Genomic DNA, 20,878 nt, shown 5'->3' on the forward strand with positions numbered 1-20,878 from the left:
GAAAATATATATTTTTTTTATTTAAAGCAAAATAAAGTTTAAAGTGTTACATAAAAACAATAAAAATAAACTTATAAAATGCAGCAAGGTTTATATACATATATTACTTAGAAAAAAGTTCAAAATGCAGAAACAGTGCTCAATCAGAGAATTCAGAAAACAGACAATTAAAAATAAAATAAAAATCTGGACTTATCAGTATTTTAAAACATGTTACAAAGACAACACAGTTCAACAGCAGTGATAGACTAATTTCTCAGCAAAGTTTGGTTCTGGAAATATTTTTTCACAATCATTTTCTCCATTCTTGTCTCACAGTTAAAGCAGAACGTTACTGTTAAATGGGTTTTTAATGACACTAAACTAATGCATGGCAGCTTTAACAGAGGAATATACCATCAACTGATAACTTCAGAGCTTAAGTATGGCTTGAAAGGTTTAATCAGAATTGCTATAAATCAGTTGCCTTCCAGAGAAAATGGACCTGAGAAAACCTAGCCATTATGCTCTATAGCAGTAGAATAGCTGTAATTCAAGTAGTTACTTCCATCCCTGATATAACATTAGAAAACTCAATGTGTTTATGAATTGGCACTTTTATATGAAATGGTATGATTTGACTCATGATTTGACAAAATTAGCTAAAGCTCCACCCCCTCAGTGGCGTGTAAGCAAATCTATAGGAAAATGTATAAAAAAGTTTGCCACCCATTTGCCAAAATATAACAGTTACAAATGTTCATGATCAAGAAACCATGAACCTTCAAGAGACATCTAAAAACAAACCTCCAATCAAACTTAACTAGCCCACAACCAACCTTATACACTTTGTATAAAAAGCCTCTGCTGAATCAAATGTGAAACTATCAAATAATTAAAATCAAACAAAGTTGAAGTAATAAATAATAGTTTTAAGCATAACCAGTCATAACCACATCTAACATATGCCTCCAGCAACAGGTTTAATTACACAAAAGGTAAAGGTAGGGGCTTTATTAATCGATGTGGGCTGTAAAGCATTTCATTATGTTTGTGCTCAGTAACAGTTCATTGTCCTATTTGGGTAAAATGGAAATGTTTTTACATAATTTCAATTTCAATTTGTTGTGGGGTTCTCACAGGCCACGCTAACTTCATCTTTCTCCTGTAATAAAGCAAGAAAATCAGATCATAAAATGAGATAAATGAACAGCATCATTTATGGTTATAGAAACTCGGAAAATCAGCACATCTGTCACATATTAGGCGTTTGATTTAGAGTCAATGTGTGCTTTTTTTTAAATATTAGGCTATTTGCAAATAGTTCAAATGAATTACAATAAATACTATTATTTTAGTATTTTTCATTATTCTCTAAAATCCCTTTAAATCCTGGGCCAGTGAGGCCTTGCTATATGAGTATATAGTTCACTCTTTCGTGAACACACACACACACACACACACACACACACACACACACACACACACACACACACACACACACACACACACACACACACACACACACACATTAAACCAAACATCTTACATCCAGTTTTCTACAGTACAATGACATACTACAGTATCTTACCTTATTTCCCAAAAGACCCTTATTTGTTTCGTTCTCCCTGTCTGCTTTGTAAAACAAATCACACACACATTTAAACACAAATTTTGCACAATAAATGTGTTTTCATCTCAATATAGTAACTGTATGTGATGCTTACCCTTTCTGGAGCTCCTGCAGCGATAGTAAATCACACCAGCAACAGCTACAGCTATAGACACCAGCAGAACAACAACTACTCCTGCTACAGCACCAGCAGACGGACCTGAACCTGGATCAGCTAAAGTAAGACAGTCATTATTGTGCGAGTCAGTCTGACAGTGAGTTTTTAACATTTTCATTGGATATATTCTCTAATGTATAGAGATCATTACAGGTCCAAAGTGAAGGCATGAAGATTTATTCCTTTATTAAAGGGATTATTCACCCAAAGATTAAAATTCTGTCATCATTTACTCACCCTCATGTAGTTCTTCCTTTAGTTGCCCTAGTGGACAAAAAAAAAGTTTACTTTATTGTATTTGAAATAAATTCCCTTTTTCAATAGTACATTGCAAATATACAAACACCTATGTCACTTTCATTGTTACTCTGCTACTTTTTGGAGATCCACTGGACTTTTACATCAGCCCTAAAGTACTCTTTTTGTGAAGAAAAGGTTGATACTTTTGAGTGTAGAAGAAGAGTACACAAGCTTTGGGTCAGCAGTCTAAAAAATATATCAACACCACGATTAGTTTTAACAGTAGCTAACCATTGTATGGTATATCCATTTATTAATTCAAAATCATTTTTACTCTAAAATGCTTTGACGAGCTCCCTTCCCTAATAGGGAACGTCTGCCAATTCCTTCAAGTGGTGAAAACTTATTTGTATTAATTAAAATGACTTTCCATTCAAAAGCAGACATGTTCAAAATCAAAAGCTTGATTGTATTGGTAAGACTGACTTACAGTACTACAGGTGACTTTTTTCCAATGTATTTACAGCAAACAATTATTTTTAGGAAACAATTTCTGTAATATAACAAAAGTTTTTTTTTTTCTTTCTTTTATCATGTTTCAAAGGTTGTACATTCCTAGTAACCAGACTGACTTACTACAGGTGAAATTGTGCCAATAGATCCCTGTATGCACAGTACACAATTTGTTTTTTATTAAAAAAACATTACTGTAATTCACCTAAAAGTTTTTTTTTTTCATGTTCCAAAGCTTCTGGTAGGTTCCTAATGAGTTATTACATGTGAAGTGTGCCAATACCTTCCTGAATTCTGCAATTCACCAAATGTTTTTTTATTTTTTTATTTATCAAATTATATTATAATTGGTGGAATTGGCAGACGTTCCCTTAGGGATCATGCACTGCGGAATCGGGTCAAAGCATTCTAGAGCATAAAAATATGCAGCTTTATACCATGGTCTGGGTGAATACTCGATTCTGATTGGCTGCAGGGTGTCCGTTAAAAAGTGATAATGGACACCTAGGAAAGGCGTCCCGTCAATTTGCCTGATGACAGTTCTAAATGATTGCGCTGACTCACTGATCAACTGCTGCGGTCGGGTCGCTGTGGCCACGTTGCTTGGCAACGCCTGTATACGGGAGATATTAAATAGTGCGCTCGAATTAATAAATAAAAACCCTCACGATTTTTACTCTAAAACACATTAAAGGATTATTAATTGATTAAATATTTCTTTCTTTCGTAAGTAACCATGGTATAAGTGGGTTAATGCCCTTCGAGGTGTCCATTATCAGGTTTTAATGGACTTCAGCGGAGGCAACCGTCCGACGCGCACGCCTCGCCGTCGTCCATTAAAACCTGATAATGGACACCTCGTCAGGCATTAACCCTTACATAATTCATGTTGGTGATTTTTAAGTAATATTTTTTTCTGTTAAAACTATCTCATTGATATCTTAAAGGTGCAGTGTGTAATTTCTAGCGGAATCTAGTGGTGAGGTTGTGAATTGCACCCAACAGAAGTTACGGTGGCCGACAGGAAGTGATGTCGTCGTCTGAGACAGCAGAGAGTAGCCAGTTAAAGGAGAACTCCGGTCAATTTTAACATTGAGCTCATTTTTTTGTACATTTGGAGTGCTGTCAATACAGAGAACAACGACAAAAATCGGTGTTGCCTACACCGAGTTATTCTATTTTTAAAATTTGCACCCTATTGACTTCAATGGGGCAAGTAGTAAGCCTGCTTTTTAGCCTCTTAACATCCTTTAAGTGTCATTACAAGTGCACAGAAAATGTGAGTGATTCCTTCCGAGTGAACACGGGTGGATCTGACTGCAGTAGATGTTAGAGATATTAATAAAAATGAAGTTAATTCAGCCAGCGCTCATACCTTTGTTTACATCCTGTTTTTGGTGGAAGGCCATAGTAATCGATTGTCGAGTTCACGCGCGTGATCATAGGTACTAAACCTATGCGCGTGAACTCGACAATCGATTACTATGGCCTTCCACCGAAAACAGGATGTAAACAAAGGTATGAGCGCTGGCTGAATTAACTTCATTTTTATTAATATCTCTAACATCTACTGCAGTCAGATCCACCCGTGTTCACTCGGAAGGAATCACTCACATTTTCTGTGCACTTGTAATGACACTTAAAGGATGTTAAGAGGCTAAAAAGCAGGCTTACTACTTGCCCCATTGAAGTCAATAGGGTGCAAATTTTAAAAATAGAATAACTCGGTGTAGGCAACACCGATTTTTGTCGTTGTTCTCTGTATTGACAGCACTCCAAATGTACAAAAAAATGAGCTCAATGTTAAAATTGACCGGAGTTCTCCTTTAAGCAATGATGTTTCTTAACAAAGATAAATGAAGAAATTAAGTTTACTTAATTATTCAGTAAAACGATATGTTATTGCGAATATTATTGTTACTTGTTCAATGTTGTTTGTTGTTGTTATTTGATTGTGTCAGTGTTTTACTGGCTGACTTTAGCTAGCTTCTTTGCACGAAGAACAACATAGTGACGAAACGCGTTTGTCCGTTTAGGGCCACTGTAGAAACATGTCGATGTAAGGAGACGTGTGTGGTAGATAGAAATGGCTCACTCTAAGGTAATAAAAAACATAACGGTTCATTAAGTAAGGTCTTTATACACCACTGAAAACATAGTTATGTATATGATATTGAATTTCTGTCAACAGATCCTCCTAAATATTACACAATGTACCTTTAAGACTGCCGACTCTATAGAACAAATCAAAATCCCTCCCACTATTTGGAAAGCTATAAACACAGACATGTAGAATAATGCAGTTAATTATTATGAAGCATCCCAGTGCTTTTATTCTAAATCTCACCACATATTAATATAAATGAATACAACACTGTCTTGTTTTCTCCCCACAGTATCTCCTGAGATTGTCTCGAGATTCTCTCCTGTCTGATGGCCCAGTATCTGAACCCCACGCGATGTTCATAACTTTTTTTAACTCTCTTGTTCTACGTGTTTCTAGATCATTCTGCAACACAAATGTTTTGTAATTCACCACACATTTAAATTGAATTCTCTCTTAAGATCTTAAAATTTAGTTTAAAGTTCTAAAATTCTTAATTGGTTTGAGTTTTGTTGCTGTAATTAGAATTTTGAAGATGCTTTAATTCGATATTTAGTTTGATATTAGAACAAGACTGAATATATTAAAACTTTAAATTTTGATGCTTTATTGTAATATTACATTAATATGTCCTTACATTAATAATTTAATATATATATGATATATATTTAATTTTATATATATATACTCATATATATGAGTAATTTAAATGAAATTTATTGAATTGATTCTTTGTACATATGTCATTGATGTCATACACATTGTTTTGAAATCCATACTACATTTAGAATTACTTTTATTGTTCATTTCAGTTTTTCAGTCTTGACTCAACTTAAGAAATGTCTATTTTAAAAGAACTTGAAAAGTAATATCTTTATGATTTAAAACTTACTTTTATAATGGTGTATTGTTCCCTTGCTACTTCCATGTACTTCATTGACCACTTGTTTTACATGTTTTTTTTTTTTAGCTTACCATTGTATTATTTCTAGATTGTATTTTGTTAAGTCTTGAAAGTTTCATAACATTCTTAGTGTATTAGTGGATAGTGGATTCGAATGGAATGTTGTAATAAGATTTAGATTTTTCATAATCTTAAAAAACACTAAGACAACATTAATATAATGAAAGAGTAATTTTTTTTTTGCATAACGTTCTTAGAACGTTAATATAAGAAACTGGAATGTTCTAATAAACGTTTTGAATAGCGTTTTTGGAACAATTATAATGAGATTGGAATTGGAATTGGGATTGAAATCTAATAACGTTTGAATAATGTGCTTATAACCAAACAAGGACATTTATACAACGTCTAAGAAACTGGACATTTTGAAAATTCTAAAGACATTCAGAAATAACGTTTTTATAACTTACGGGGAACATTACGGAAACATTCTTAGGAAGTAAAACTGAGTGGGTAAATTAAATTGAGTGACTCACCAGTGACGGACAGATCGATTATTTTTGTGGAACTGCCCATGCCTTGGATTTTTGGGATGTTTTTTTTACTATCACACTTGCCGATTCTGTTCATTTTTTGGCTTCTACCTGAACTTTTGCTTCGGATGGTCTCTGCTTCATAACGTCCAGCATCTTCAAGTCTGATGTTTTCGATGGTCATAAATCCGGTCTCATAGTCCACCTCCAGTCTGTTTTTGAATCTTCCATCAGGACCATCGTATACACAGCTCATACTGGGATCTCTATTGATCTGAGCAATGTGAAAATCTTCATAATTCCACAGCACTGTATCCTGTGGCTGTTTTTTAGTATCAGTGCGTAGCGTGAAAGACTCTCCCTCCACCGCTGACTCTTCATCTGTATCACCAAAAATACCTGGAGACACAAATATACAGTTAGGCTAGACTACTTTTTTTAGGACACTAAAGGATGAGATCCATAAAGGTCTTATGCTCATCACGACTGATCAAAAATACAGTAAAAAGAGTATTATTGTGAAATATCAATACAATTTCAACTCTTTTCTATTTTAATGTATTTTAAAAGGTATTTTTTTCCCTTTTACTCAAGTCTTCATTGTCACATGATTCTTCAGAACTAATAGCTAATATGCTCATTTGCTGCTGAAGAAACATTTCTTCTTATTATTATTATTAGGCTATTATTAGAAAGGTGGAATATGTGTTTTTTATGTTTTGATGAACAGAATAAAGATTGAAAAAATATTGCACACTGTGCACATTTACAAAGCAGGACAGAGAGCAAAACTATATCATTAGTCACAACATCGGAAATACAAAATAAAAGTAAAAAAACACTGTCAATTTCAAAATAAACACCATGTGCAGACTCCCAGTTGTATTGCACACCAATATATCCTTGGTAGAAAGCATAGACTGTAAGGTAGAAACCCCCAAAATCAAGAAAAACCACATCAGACAGGCAAATCACGTGGTCTTGCGCATCCAGTCGCTCCGCTTCTGAAATGCTCCTGGTGTGAGTTGGCACCGCGTGGAGGACGGAATAAAACCTTGTCGCAGACGTAATGCACCGCACACGTGTGCTGCAGTGTAAATGAGGGGTTAGACTCGGCATCGGCGTGTGTTAACCGGGCCGATTGTGGCCCGCAGCTCGCTCTGGCACATGCATTTTTGTTACGGCTGTAAAGCACTGGGCCGATTCATGTTCACCGTAACTGGTAACTCGGCTCTAGCTTCTGTATGATCTGGACCACTTCTGGAAATGTCTCGGCTTAGGTTAAATCAAGGATGGTTTTAATGTAGCAATAATTAACAAAAATTATTTTAAAATTGACGTAAACTCCTGACTGTATTCGTTATACTCGTCGAGTGTCATTTTGCACAGAGCATTCTTTAATATTTATAACCATAGCAAAAATATTTAGTTGTCATGAAGATTCTTTACGTGTATTTTAAACATGCATGGGCGCTTGACATCACTCGCACAGTCACGGTGATTGCAGTCAGTCGCGCATCGGCTGAGTAGTGGCAACCGCAATAAGGCCAAGTCACTTTGCCACCTGCAGGCAGGCATCTAATTATACAACTTTGTTAACTTTTGGCTCGTTTACCAATGGTGGGTAACAGAAACAAAATGCCGGCCAAAATATGTTTCTACCGGCCAACATAATTTTTAAGATGTAGCTATCCTGTGTTTACTTGGGTTGATGGGATGGGTAGCCTACATGCACAACGTCTTGTTAGCAACACTGAGTCTCAAATTCATTTTACTTGCTATTTCAAATGTTTACCAGCAGTGACGGTTAAACTCTGGGCGCTCGGCTCAGATGCGTTTACCAGTATGAAGCCGATTTCAACAGTTGCTGCAGCAAGCGTCAGCACGCATGACGTGTCTCACTTTCGGTGAGATAAAACTCAACGCCTGACTTAAAATCATCCCTTTTCGATCCTGCGTCATTACAGTGAACTTGAGGTAAGTCTTGTGTTCAATTTCCTTAAAAAGCATCAACATTTCATGCCGAGCATTGTTTCAATCGAGTTACGTCGACCTACATATTTCGAACTGTTGCTGATTAAATGTTGATTATTATCGATCCGTTTAAACTTTGTTCATGTTCATTTGACAGTGCTTCCCTAGATGAAACGAAAAGAAAGATTAGGACAACAATATCAAATTTTTGTCTGAGTAAAGTAGTGCAAATGGGGGTAATATGAAGCTACTTTTATGGCGCGAACGAAGCTAATGTTGACTAACGTTAGCTGCGGTGTTTTTGCGCTAGCAGATCATATTTTCGTTCTGCTAGTTGGCAAAGAATTAGTCGCTAGGCTATAGACACCATTTTTATTGAATGCAATTTACGTGAATGATATTTACGAGCACAGTCTTTGATCTGTGGAAGAAAATAAAGTGGAACAAATGTTAGCTGGCTTAAGGCCAATTCATACCGCACAGACAAACGCCAACAAACACGTTTTGTCCTAAAGTATGTGCACATTTTGATTCTGTAAGAAAATATTTATTTTACTTATGTAAATATAGGAATGATGTGGGACTTTGGTCTGCTGAAAGCTGGGTCATGTCTGTTGCTGAGTGAGATCGGGACTCTTATTATGAAAATGAACTGAGGACTCTTATAACGTTAGAGGAGCAGCTGCGCCGGTGTCGTGCCGAATTTCTACCCCCGCCAAATTTTTACCCCCCTAGTATAGGGTATGTGTCGAACGCCGCATTACGAAACCGGAAAACAGAACGCATCGCTTCCGGTTCAGGTCTTTTGTATGTGCTTCATACATTTTTTTACTGTTTTACTCAAGATAACTTAAAAGGAGCGAGCAAAGATGATCATAACCAATGTCCCTCGCATGTGAAGATCGATATTTAAAAGTAAAAAAAAAAAAAATCTTCACACTAACGTTTAGATATTTAAATAGAATAAAAAGCCAATAACAAAGTGAGATAGGTAGGTTAGCTGATTACCTTAAAATTCCATAGATATCGGCATCAGTTCATACGGCTGTTAACACTTTCTATGACAAGCGGATGCGATGAGACCAGGTTTCCGGTTTCGTCATGCGACGTTTGACATAATGCCTAGTTCACACTACACAACTTTAAACGTCGGCAGATCGCTGTGCTGTTCAGACTACATGACTTGCTCTGGAGTCTTGAAGTCGTTGTGGTGTTCAGACTATGTGACACTACGTAAATCTTCTGCAACAGGGGCTTACACACTACAGGAGCTGACAACAAGTCTTGGCGCATTCCAATGGCAAATGGACGGCGGGACAAAATTGTTGGTATATATATATATATATATATATATATATATATATATATATATATATATAGTTGAGCACCGTCATTAGAACTCTATAACCGCAAAAAAACGTGTTATTAAAATATTTTTAAATTTCTATCTTTTCTATTATAGAGAATGTTTAAATACTAATTAAAAACAATTGTTGACAGTCTGTGTTATTATTGGTCTATACGTTTCCAACTGTAATTGATTCTTTCAATCATTTGAGATAGAAATAAAAGCTATGACTATGATATAGTGATGTGCCATCATTATGAGATTTATTAAACAAATGAAAAACATTTCCAATAATAAACATTAGCAATAAACATTTGCAATAATAAACAATATCATTACCGATAACTGATCGTGCAGTTTAATTACCCCTTGACTGGCCCCAAACATGTTTGATAAAAGAAACATATACAGTGTGTATATATGATGTGTATTACATTTTAGCTCAAAAACAATTGTAATAAAAGATAGGATCATAAGATGCTATATTGGGTTTTTACCACTTAATGAAGTTTTGTTTTGTAAATCGTGAGACATGATTTTTACCACTTTGCTTTGTAGAAATAATTTATTTAAAACGAATTTCGTTTTGTACAAATTGTATCTTAATTTTAATAAATGTTTCATCAACCAATTGCACGTAGGCCTATTTATAAAATAAAAAGGAAATAGGCAATATAATAACCAATGAGTTATGTCATTTGACTCAAGTCATAACCGTCACACCAATTCTGAAACCGGCACACGCACACCCCATATATATATATATATATATATATATATATAGGCCTATATTGTTTGTGCAATGATCTGTTTAGAACCCCGAAAGAAAAAAAAAAGAATATGGGTGAACGGATGGATAAGCACACGCGGGCAGCAGGGATTGTCTGTCAGATAGAGATTTGGAAGTGAGTAAAACATTATAATGAAAAAGCAGCTGCCTGTTGTGGTTTGGCAACGATGGTTACAAATACAAAGGGCTTTTGTAATATCATAACAAGATGACCATTGGCTGTTGCTCGTCGCGACACGTGACACCACAGGCTATCGAGTCGGCCGACAATTCCAGATATTTGGCATGCTAGATATTTTTCTGGCGTCGGCGATGTGTCAGCGAGGGGTTTTGATGCGTCGTTAAGTATTTCACACTCAAAGATTGGCGAGCGCGGATCACCCGCAGATTTGCACGCGATTACAGCCTGACCTGTCGGCGAGCTCGTTAACTTGCAAATCGGGCTTAAATCGGGCTTAAAATCATGTAGTGTGAACTAGGCATAAGCCGTTTCTCAATATGCGAACTTGTCTGTACTTGTGTTCTTGTGGACTTGTGAAACGTCATCAGTCGCTGCCCTAGTACTGTTCCAATTCAAAGTTCACATCTAGCCAAGTCCAGTTCGAATCCCCGGATGTGTTCTTGATCCGCCCCTTTTATCGAGGATGCATCGAGAGGTGACTTGTGCGAACTCGAGACAGCCAGGTATCCCAGAATGCATCGCACACCAACCAGCAAGCGTCAATAGCAGAGGAGAAACCCCGTGTAATTTAAAAATACTGCTATAATTGTGTCATGAAATGTAGTTTTAAGAGTATTTCAGGCGAGAATGTAGTTGTTTAAAGCTCAAATATTTGGTTTATTTATAAAGATAGCACCTATTTGAAAATTTGATCTGACGTTTTCGGAGTTGTGAGAACCAGGCAATCGGACGCGCGGCGCTCGTACCCCGCCGAGAACAATCTTTCCTCGGCTACTGCTGCTGACTTGCCGCTGGCTCGGATGTCTCCAGTCTAGTGGTTTAACATGAGATATAAATCGTCTTCTGTATATCCAACAGGCGATTTATTTATTTTATTTGTCTTATTAATGTATAATTTGTTCCCTGGCAAAACGTTTTAGCTGAGGGCAAAGTGAAGTTTCATAACTCTATTTAACGTTAGTCTATTTAACTTTAACGATGTAGCCTAGAGAGCTGACTTATGTTTGACTGAATCGTTTGCTTTATTATTGTATAGCTTCTTATACCTTTTAGGCTACTTATACTTTTAGAATGGCTATTATTGATCATTAAAACTGACATTTAACAAAAAAAAAGGTTATGCCATTTTATTTTATATATATTTAAAACATAAAATATTTTATTATAGCCTACATGTTGCCTACATTCTCTTCACATACATATGACACAACCCTGTCTCTTTTTGCTAAATGTTCGTTTTAATGATCAATATTATAATGTTTTTATTCATCATATTTTTAAAATGAAAACAAAGAGTCAGGGTTGTGCTTTATATTTCGTGTTGTTGTAAATATGCAGTTAAGATAATCAATTGCGTTGCCTGAACCACATTTGTGTGGCCATTATGTTAAAGTTTTATTTAAATGAAAATGAAAAGAGGCAAAGGTGGTTTATAACATATTTTGTATAGCCTATAAAGAGATAACCGGAGTAGCCAGAGCGAGCTGCATGAGTGACACTATCAAGTACGCTGCTGTTCCATTTCAGAATTATCGGACTTGTGTCCTCCCGTCCTCGGGAGTTCGTTCTCCTGAGTCGAACTTGTCAGTCCGAACTACCAAGGACTCAAGTCCGAACTTTGCGTACTTGGTATTGAGAAACGGCTATAGCCTATTGGTAGGTTTAGATTAGTTGTGGGGGAGGGGTTAGGATTAGGGGTGGGGTTAGGATTAGGCAATCAGGTACTGACTTCAACGAGGGGGGTAATAATTTGGCAGGGAGTCGAAATTCGGCACAACACCGGCGACCTCACAGTTGCTGGGGATTATGATTACGCTGACACGTTCGCTCCTGTTTTTACAGGTATGATACAACAACTTAATATGCACACGAGTCCTGTCATTCGTTCATGCTGCAAATATTTTGTGTATTAATGTTCTGGGTTGTGAAGATCTATGTGCAGACCGTCCGCCATTTTGTGAATGCTGTGACATGACGTCGTGAAGTGCATTTAATGGCCTTTTGCACAGGGGCCTGTAACAGATGCACTCTCGACATTTAACAATATAAAACGAGAAGAAAGTTGTGTCTGAAAGCTGCAATCTTTTACTTGTATTGGTTAAAATGAATGAATATCTCGTGTTTTTCCGTGGGTGCTTGAGTTTGTCGGTGTCTGTCTGTTGGGGCAGTGTGAACATGACACTTATTTTTCATAACATTCTGAATACAACGGCCAACTTTTGTTGGTGACTTTTTTTGGTGGTGTTTGCTGGCGTTTGTCTGCGGTGTGAATTGGCCTCTAATTGTACTTTTATGGCGCAAACTGAAATCGCACTTTATAGCTAACATCAACATTACCTTTGGCTAAATGCGGTCTGTACAGACAGGTTTGAAAAGTTTATTAGTTACCCTAGGGCTGGGCAAACTGTATCATGATGTAAGCGTTTCATATCGGCGATAATATTGATATTTTTTTTAAATATTGACCAGGAGAAAAATATATTACATTCAACATTTTTATTTTAAACTTAACCTTCCTCTGATTATAATCCCCTCAGTTATAAAGGCAGAAATGTCAACACAACCATGGAAAACAACACCATGGAAGACCATGGAGTCTCAACACCAAGTCTTCTCAGGAGGCTGTGTCTACAGGTAGGAATTCTACAAAGTGATCTCTCTCGGTTTACTCTGACATATCTACGTACAATGTTTTGCTACTAATCTGTTATGCCTGCTTTTTCTTGTGTCTTACAGCAATTGCTAAGGAGATCCTCATCCAGCTTGATTCTATCAGAGAGCAGCAGTTGCTCATCCTGATGCAGCTCCTACAAATCTCCAGCAGTTCCAGACTTCACGCCAGACCCAACACATTTTGGCCTCCCACTTTCAACTATTTAGGAGCTACAATGTTTGGAGGAGACATTAAAGAATCCAGAGGAGAAGAAGAATTTGGTGAGATAAATTATGCATTAATCAGATCATTCCTAAAAGTCAGTCCCCACTCTCACTCATGCTATATTCCTTAAATAACTAACGAGTTACATGTCTTTGTTTCAGACTGTTCTTCTTGGAATGGTCGGAGGCATGACTCTTAAAGACACTGTGGGCTGGGTCCTGAAAAGAGCAATGAACACTTCGCTGGCGAGACTCATTAAAAGTGTGGTTCTGGGTGAGTGTCAGTTCTGGATAACTGCACTGTGGTGACATCCCAGGGCTCTACAGTGCGACTTTTTTTTTTTTTTACTGGGTGTGACTAGGCATGTGCCGGTATCACATTTTCATGCTGCGATTAATTGAGTGAGCTTTTATCACGGTATACGGTATTATCACGATATTTTAATTGCACATGAGAAACAGATGGATTGGGGGGTGGTGTAAAAAATAAATAAAACTTGCATCACAAGGTGTAATTGTGATTGTCAAAACATTTGGTAACTAAACTGAACTTTATTAAGTTTAGTGACAACATGTTACAATGATTACATGGTACAATGACTGGTAGGCTACTGTTTCTATTGCTTAACACAAATTTAACGATTTCAATTCAATACTTGGGATTTGATTTAAATCTTGATTCAATATTGACTAATTTTGGATAAATATTAGGAAGGCTACAGTAGATAGCCCACATGTTATTTTTTTCTCATGAAAAAAAATCTCACAAAATGCTATGTAACCATATAGAGCCCTATCAGCTGGTATTATTAAAGGTTACAAATAACTAATTAAATCAAATATAATGTGGTTTTCATTATAACAATTATGTAATGACACAAGTAAAAATATAATAAATATGTAAAAAAGTGCAGTGCACATATTCAGCAAAATACTCCTCTTTATCTATTTGTTTTAGTCATCTAACATGCTGCTGGTCATTAAATGGTTTAAATGTAACGTTATGTGACACAATTGTTCTGTTTCATATCAAAAGTAACCTGCTCTGTCTTGTTTGTCAGTCTTCGTGTCCTCTTTGCTCCGCGATTTTTCTCTGCGTGAGAAAACGGATGTGTGGCGTGAGCGTGTGAAGAGTCTCGCGCTGAATGCGTCGAGTTGGCAGCTCTGCTTTTAGAAGCGGGATGGATCCGGATAGATCGGCGGCGGCCATAGACTGTAGGTGGCGGCGTTCCTCCTTCCACCATGCTGCTTCTCCATGTGAGGACTGTTTACATTAGACTAGAAGTGCGCACCGGCCGCATGCTTATACACGTGGCGATTGTTTACATCAGAGTGCGCACGTGTTTCGCACAGCATATACGCAGTGTTTGTTTAAGCGGTTGATGGAAAATAAGCTATAATGCGCGTTCTAAAAATCTAAATTCGGATTATTATTTTTCGCGGTATTTTGAAGTGCCCGCGATAACAATATCGTGCATATTCATTACCGCGATTTATCGCATTACCGAATACCGGCACATGCCTAGGTGTGACAGTGACAAAGTATTTAGGAGCAACAGTGCGACTGACCTGATCAGATTCTATGGGTGCACCCTCCATTGAAACTAGGGCTGTAACGATTCCTCGATTAAAGTCGAGTACTTGATTTAAAATAAACCTCAATTGCAATTTACCCGTGTTGAGTAACCGGCAAAATACCGGAAGTGGCGCATTCCACAGACGAGAATCCATGAATAACATTATTACACCGTTTTCTAAGGCTACGCGATCTATTTAAAACCATTTACAATCATAATATAGCATAGTGCTATCATGAAATCACAAAGGCTGTGATTTAGTTAAGAATATGCGCTAAAAAAAAAAAAAAAAAAGCCCCTGCAAGTAATTTGATTAAATATCGCCTTTTAATGGGTAGGTCAATTTGTCATTGATCAGAAGGTGCTCCTAAATTTTTGACTGTGCTCCTAAACTTTTTAAATTAAAAAGAAATGTAAGTGTAGAGCCCTGCATCCAAATGAAGTTTTGGTGGTTGCTGAGTAACATCACGTGGTCATGCTGCCCTCTTCTATCTTGTGTTTTTCTCAGATGCAGTCCGCCGCAATGCCCTGACCAAAGATTCTACAGAAGAGGAAACAGAGCTGCTCATCACCAGGTGGCTGTGGCTAGCCTCTGAGAGGGATGCTGGCCGAAGCCAGAGGGCAAACAGGCAGACAACTCAACAACGCGGTGGGCCAGAATTAAATGTTTCAAAGTTAAAAATTTTGATATTAGAAAATGGTATTTGAACTCCTTGATTCTACATTAATGCTGTGATATTTCTATTCTATTCTATTCTATTCTATTCTATTCTATTCTTTTCAATTCAAATCAAATCTGTTATTAAAAAGTGTGTGCGTAGACAACTCAAACGCAGTGGGCCAGAATTAAATGTTTCAAAGTTAAAAATGTTGGTATTTGAACTCCTTGATTCTACATTAATGCTGTGATATTATTTATATTCTATTCTTTTCAATTCAAATCAAATCTGTTATTAAAAAGTGTGTGTGCATAGACAACTAAACGCAGTGGGCCAGAATTAAATGTTTCAAAGTAAAAAATGTTGATAATGGAAAGTTGTATTTGAACTCCTTGATTCTACATTAATGCTGTGATATTATTTCTATTCTATTCAAATCTGTTATTAAAAAGTGTGTTTATCCTATTTTTGTAGTGTGGTCTAATAAAAAATGCATTAAACATGAAACCTGTCTTCCTTGTGCTGTTTTACTTTCTGTTTATCTTGCATAAATAACGGCTGCTAAGCAATTTTAGTATTAACCTGATATGAATGGAAATCAAAGTTAAAATAAGCCCAAATAAGGAACGGGATTGGAGGCGAGCTTATGTCCTCTCACTCGGGGTTCCGCAATCGGGCCGCGTTAAAACCGAGCGCTCGCAGAGCAATCGGACCTAGATTCATGCCGAGGATCGGCCGATTGTTTTAGCCTTAATCGGGCCGCTTTCGGCCCGCACAATTTTCCAGTGGGCAAATAAAGTCAGTCACAAACATTTGCAATTGCTTACTTGTTAGATAAATAAACAGACTGAAGCATCGTCACTGGCATCGAGCGTCCAGGACAAGCATAAATACAGCTCTGTAAATACAATACGTACCAGCCACGATAACACACAATACAGTGAACACAAAACAGTTTGCTTTCATGTTTTCACTCTCGAGCTGGTTTTCCTCTTCTCAGTCGACAAAGGGGAGCGAGTAGTGTTAATAACAAATCATGCTGGTTTGTTGCAGTGATTACATGGTGGTGGTGGTTACGTGTCAAAATAAATATGTTTTTCCGGTTTTTATGACGGATGGACTAGTTCAGGTGTACGGTGGCCGAGAAGTGCGAAACAAAGAAATCACAATTCCAAAAACAAAATAACAAATCCGATAACAAAACAACATATTTATAAACGCAATAGAAAGACTAAACCAAAAAAAAAAAAAAAAAAAAGTTGTAAAACACAATAGCAATCCCGAAAACAAAATAATAAATCAGACAATAAAACGACAAATCTGAAAACAAAATAGCAAGTAAACACAACAGACCAAACGGCAAAGGTAAGGCGAATGGAATACTGACCGCTGATTGGACGAGGCGTCTGTCAATCAAGACCTGCAGAAACTACAGCAGACTGCGACAGGAGAAAGTCGATTCGTGTGTACATGTGTAAATATTTGAGCTGTCTATTTAACAGGCTAATTTAGTTTGATAAAAAAAAAAAAAAAACCTTTTCATAATAAAATCTGTCTATCGCTATCTGGTTTGGTCAGACAAAATTAAAAAAGAACCCGGTCTGGGAAAGTGGGAGACTGGCTTGTTTAAATCTGTATAACATTTATAACAAATTAAAATCATATGTGCAAAAAACAGCACTCTCCAATGTAAATACATATATATATATATATATATATATATATATATATATATATATATATATATATATATATATATATATATATTGTTACTTTATCTACTATACAGAAGAAAAAAAAATGTCAAAACAGTTTGTCGTTTAAATATATGTTTAACCACAATGCAAAAACATATACACTACTGTTCAAAAGTTTGGGCTCATGTTTTTAAAAGAAGTTTCTTCTGCTCACCAAGGCTGCATTTATTTGATTAAAAATACAAACAAAAACTAGCCTGGCTAACGTCAGACCAAGTCTCATTTGTGAATAAAATCGCGCTGCGAGCAAGGCAGTATGGGGAAACCCAGGCTAAACAAAAACAGTCATATTGTGAAATATTATTCCAATTTAAATAATCTGTTTTCTATGTGAATATACAGTAAAGTGTAATTTATTCCTGTGATCAAAGCTGAATTTTCAGCATCATTACTCCAGTCTTCAGTGTCACATGATCCTTCAGAAATCATTATAATATGATGATTTGATGCTCAAGAAACATTTATGATTATTATCAATGTTGAAAACAGTTATTTACATTTTTATTTCATGATGCTATGATGAATAGAAAGTTCAAAAGAACAGCATATCTGAAATCTAAAGCTTTTGTAGCATTAAACACTATACCTTTCAAAAGTTTGGGGCCTGTAAGAACTTTAAAGAAATAAAATAAATCAATACTTTTATTCATCAATGATGAGTTAAACTGATCAAAAGTTACAGTAAAGACATTTATAATGTTAGAAAATATTCTATTTTTGTGATGAGGCGGAAGCCGAGGCTGAATCCATATAATTTTTTGTCTAGTAATTTGAATATTGTATTCGAAAGGAGATGCAAAGAAATTACACATTGCTGGGTGTTAGATTTTTTAGAGTCACTCATTTGCTTTAGAAAGTCTTTTAAAGTGTCAATGACGTCATACACATCGTACGACCAGAGATACTGCTTTATGGCAATCCTTCAGTCACTTTGGTGCTTTCGCGCTCTGCACTTTCTTTTCTGTCGAGGCATCGACAACACAGCTGACACAGGGAAACACACGTGCTAGAAGAGTTTTTGTTTTGTTTGTTTCTGGGGCTCGTTCTTCGTACGTCGCTAACTCAGTTAGCTGGATTTGATTGTTGGCGATTCCCAGCAAACATTTGGACGTTTAATGACCGTTGAAAAGACGTCCGTCCGAGACGTCCCGTCATGGTTGAAAAATAGTTCCAAAATGGAAGTTGAACCGACGTCTTTTCTGGCCGTGAATTCCACGTCTCTTCTGGCCGTGAATTCCACGTCTCTTCTGGCCGTGAATTCCACGTCTCTTCTGCGCGTCCCTGGACGTCTAAATGCGTCGTCATATGTGTTTAAATGTGTTGCTGCATAATTTAAGTGTATAAGCCTGCATATAAAATAATCACACACCTATTGTGTAACATCTTGAAAGACAATCAAGTCTTGAGGTTTAGCCTACACATCTTGACAAAGGTTCTAAAAAGGTCCAAAATTGGTCCAGTCAGACCTGAATGTCAATAAAACGTTTTAATCACGTGTACATCAAAAACAATAACACATTATTTGTGGATATAAGCAATAAAGAAGCATGTTCTGATTAAGCACAACATTTTATTGATCTTGAACAGCCAAAATTTCTCTTTATTTTTTTCAATGTTTAACATTTCGTGAGCTTAGAATTTTAAGGTTCTATCTCCACTTTTGGTCGAAATTGAGTTTTTGATAATCTGATTCATTAGGTGTTTATTAATGCCTGTGTGGTGTTATTTTTGTAAAAAAAATATTTTGTTAGTAGTTATTAATAAAATAAAGGGTTCCATCTCACAAAACATAAACCGAGTTTAAAAACTTTGATCCTCAATAAACTACAATAAACGGAGATAGAACCTTATAATTCTAAGCTCTCGATTTGTTAACCAAACTAAATACCAATAGCAAAATACTGAATTATTATATAAAGATAGTTCACCCAAAAATGAAAATTATGTAATTTACTCACCAAATTCCAAACCTGTATGAGTTTCTTTCTTCTGCTGAACACAAAAGAAGATATTTTGAAGAATGTTTGTAACCAAGCAAATAGAGCATCCACTGACTACCATTATTGGAGAAAAAATTATTATTAATGGGAAGCGACATCTGCTTGGTTACAAACATTCTTCTAAACATCTTTGTGTTTAGCATAGAAAGGTATGCAGATTTGAAACATGAGGTTGAGTAAATGATGACAATTTTCATTTTTGGGTGAACTATCCCTTAAACACATTGTTTGGCTCATTTTTTGTATCCACCACCCCCAGCTCTTCCTGGAGTGTGTTTCAGGTGTTCTGCCATTGCTGCATCAGTTTCAGAGTCTGTAGCATGTGGGCTCCACCTCTTCACAGCATCTAAGGGAAGAGAATATATTTCTTTTTAAAATAAATGAAAATTAAAAATTTGAGGTAAATGACATGCACTTATTTTCAAAATATTTTTATGGTCTTCAGCTAAATTCAAAACAGCATTTGTCCCCTGCCTCTTCAATACCACTGTGGTGCCCTTGAGAAAGACCCTTAACTAGGTGTGTAACAGTGAGAAAGTGAACAGGACATTTCTGATAAAGACAGGTGGGCTGTGATGTCCCCTGAATAGACATGTTTAGCTATTCTAAAATTACAAAATATTTTTAAAGCAGTTACTGAAAACATACATGCTCAAATCCAGCTAAACATTTCATTCTACTTCAGATAATTTACTTTCTGAAAGAAACTCTCAAAAGGCTACATTAATAATTTACAGTAATAACTTTGACTGTATCATTAAACATACTTTATACTATGGTATACCGTTGTATAAGTTCAAAGCAACTTTTAGCCTACTAGCTAATTTTAGCCAAACTCAGTTAGCCAATTTCAGTTGACAATGTGGGGCATCATTTCTTTCGGTTCATTCATGTCAAACAAGTAAAACTCTAGCACGTGAATCTAATAATACAAAATGTACGTACCCAACAGTAGATTTTTAATAATATGGGCCTCAATTCCTCCTCTCTTCGTGGTTGTTCAAACTTCAGTGTTCCGGAGTGAAGTCTATGGGGAAAAGGAAAACGCGTTAACATCTCGTGAGATAATCTAACCTATCGCGGGATTTGGTAATGTCGGGAGATTCAATTCAATTCAATTCAAATTTATTTGTATAGCGCTTTTCACAATACATATTGTTTCAAAGCAGCTTTACAGAAAGTGCATTTCAGAAATGTACATAGAGAAATACAGTTAGTTAATCATGTATTGATTTAGGGCATAAACATCGCCCGCGTCGGGTCGTCTCTTCATAGGCGCCGAGTCGTCTCTGCACGGGTGTTGGAGAATCTGTAGTTTCCATGAGAGGCTGGATACAAACTGGAGCTGACGATCTGTATTTAGCGTCCCGAGATAACAACAGAAAAGCATATGGGAAATAATTAGCGTAGCTGCTGTTCGCAATATTAATGCATTCAATCTGATTCAACTGTAGTATAAAATGTAAGTATTATGTGAATGCCTGGCTGAAGAGATGCGTCTTTAATCTAGTTTTAAACTGGGACAGCGAGTCTGAGCCTCGAACAATATCAGGAAGGCCATTCCAGAGTTTAGGAGCTAAATGTGAAAAAGCTCTCCCTCCTTTAGTGGACTTAGATATCCTAGGAATGACCAGAAGCCTCGAATTTAGTGA

At 36.4% G+C, this 20,878-nt stretch overlaps 1 protein-coding gene and 1 long non-coding RNA gene across 3 annotated transcripts; both read right to left on the bottom strand.

The window, feature by feature from the left end:
* Positions 1-16,848, bottom strand: LOC311294620 (uncharacterized protein). 2 transcript variants are annotated; one of them, XM_084415576.1, is made up of 6 exons: positions 16,387-16,848; positions 6,067-6,462; positions 2,007-2,033; positions 1,707-1,826; positions 1,571-1,611; positions 1-1,144 (listed from the first exon to the last, which is right to left on the bottom strand). In XM_084415576.1, the coding sequence occupies exons 1-6, from the start codon at positions 16,433-16,435 to the stop codon at positions 1,097-1,099; spliced, it is 681 nt and encodes a 226-aa protein (XP_084271702.1). In that variant the 5' UTR covers positions 16,436-16,848; the 3' UTR covers positions 1-1,096. The 2 variants fall into 2 exon arrangements, with proteins under 2 accessions (XP_084271702.1, XP_084271701.1); XM_084415575.1 differs by having other exon boundaries at positions 7-1,144; positions 1,571-1,614.
* Positions 16,849-18,776: 1,928 nt separating this feature from the next.
* LOC311296058 lies at positions 18,777-20,253 on the bottom strand. Its single transcript, XR_014628471.1, has 2 exons — positions 20,172-20,253; positions 18,777-19,572 (listed from the first exon to the last, which is right to left on the bottom strand). It is a non-coding gene; the product is annotated as an uncharacterized lncRNA (long non-coding RNA).
* Positions 20,254-20,878: the final 625 nt, after the last annotated feature.

This window comes from Rutilus rutilus (genome assembly GCF_951802725.1).
Source record: "Rutilus rutilus genome assembly, chromosome: 8".
Classification (NCBI taxonomy): Eukaryota; Metazoa; Chordata; class Actinopteri; order Cypriniformes; family Leuciscidae; genus Rutilus; species Rutilus rutilus.

Bases quoted from the DNA above. Each gene is read 5' to 3' on its own strand.
- LOC311294620 (XM_084415575.1), bottom strand. From the start codon at position 16,435: ATGAAAGCAAACTGTTTTGTGTTCACTGTATTGTGTGTTATCGTGGCT. The intron at 1,827-2,006 runs GTGAGTAAATGA...GTCTTACTTTAG, and splicing joins AAAGGAAGAACTACATGAGG to CTGATCCAGGTTCAGGTCCG. The intron at 1,145-1,570 runs GTAAGATACTGT...GCTTTATTACAG, and splicing joins AGGGTCTTTTGGGAAATAAG to GAGAAAGATGAAGTTAGCGT.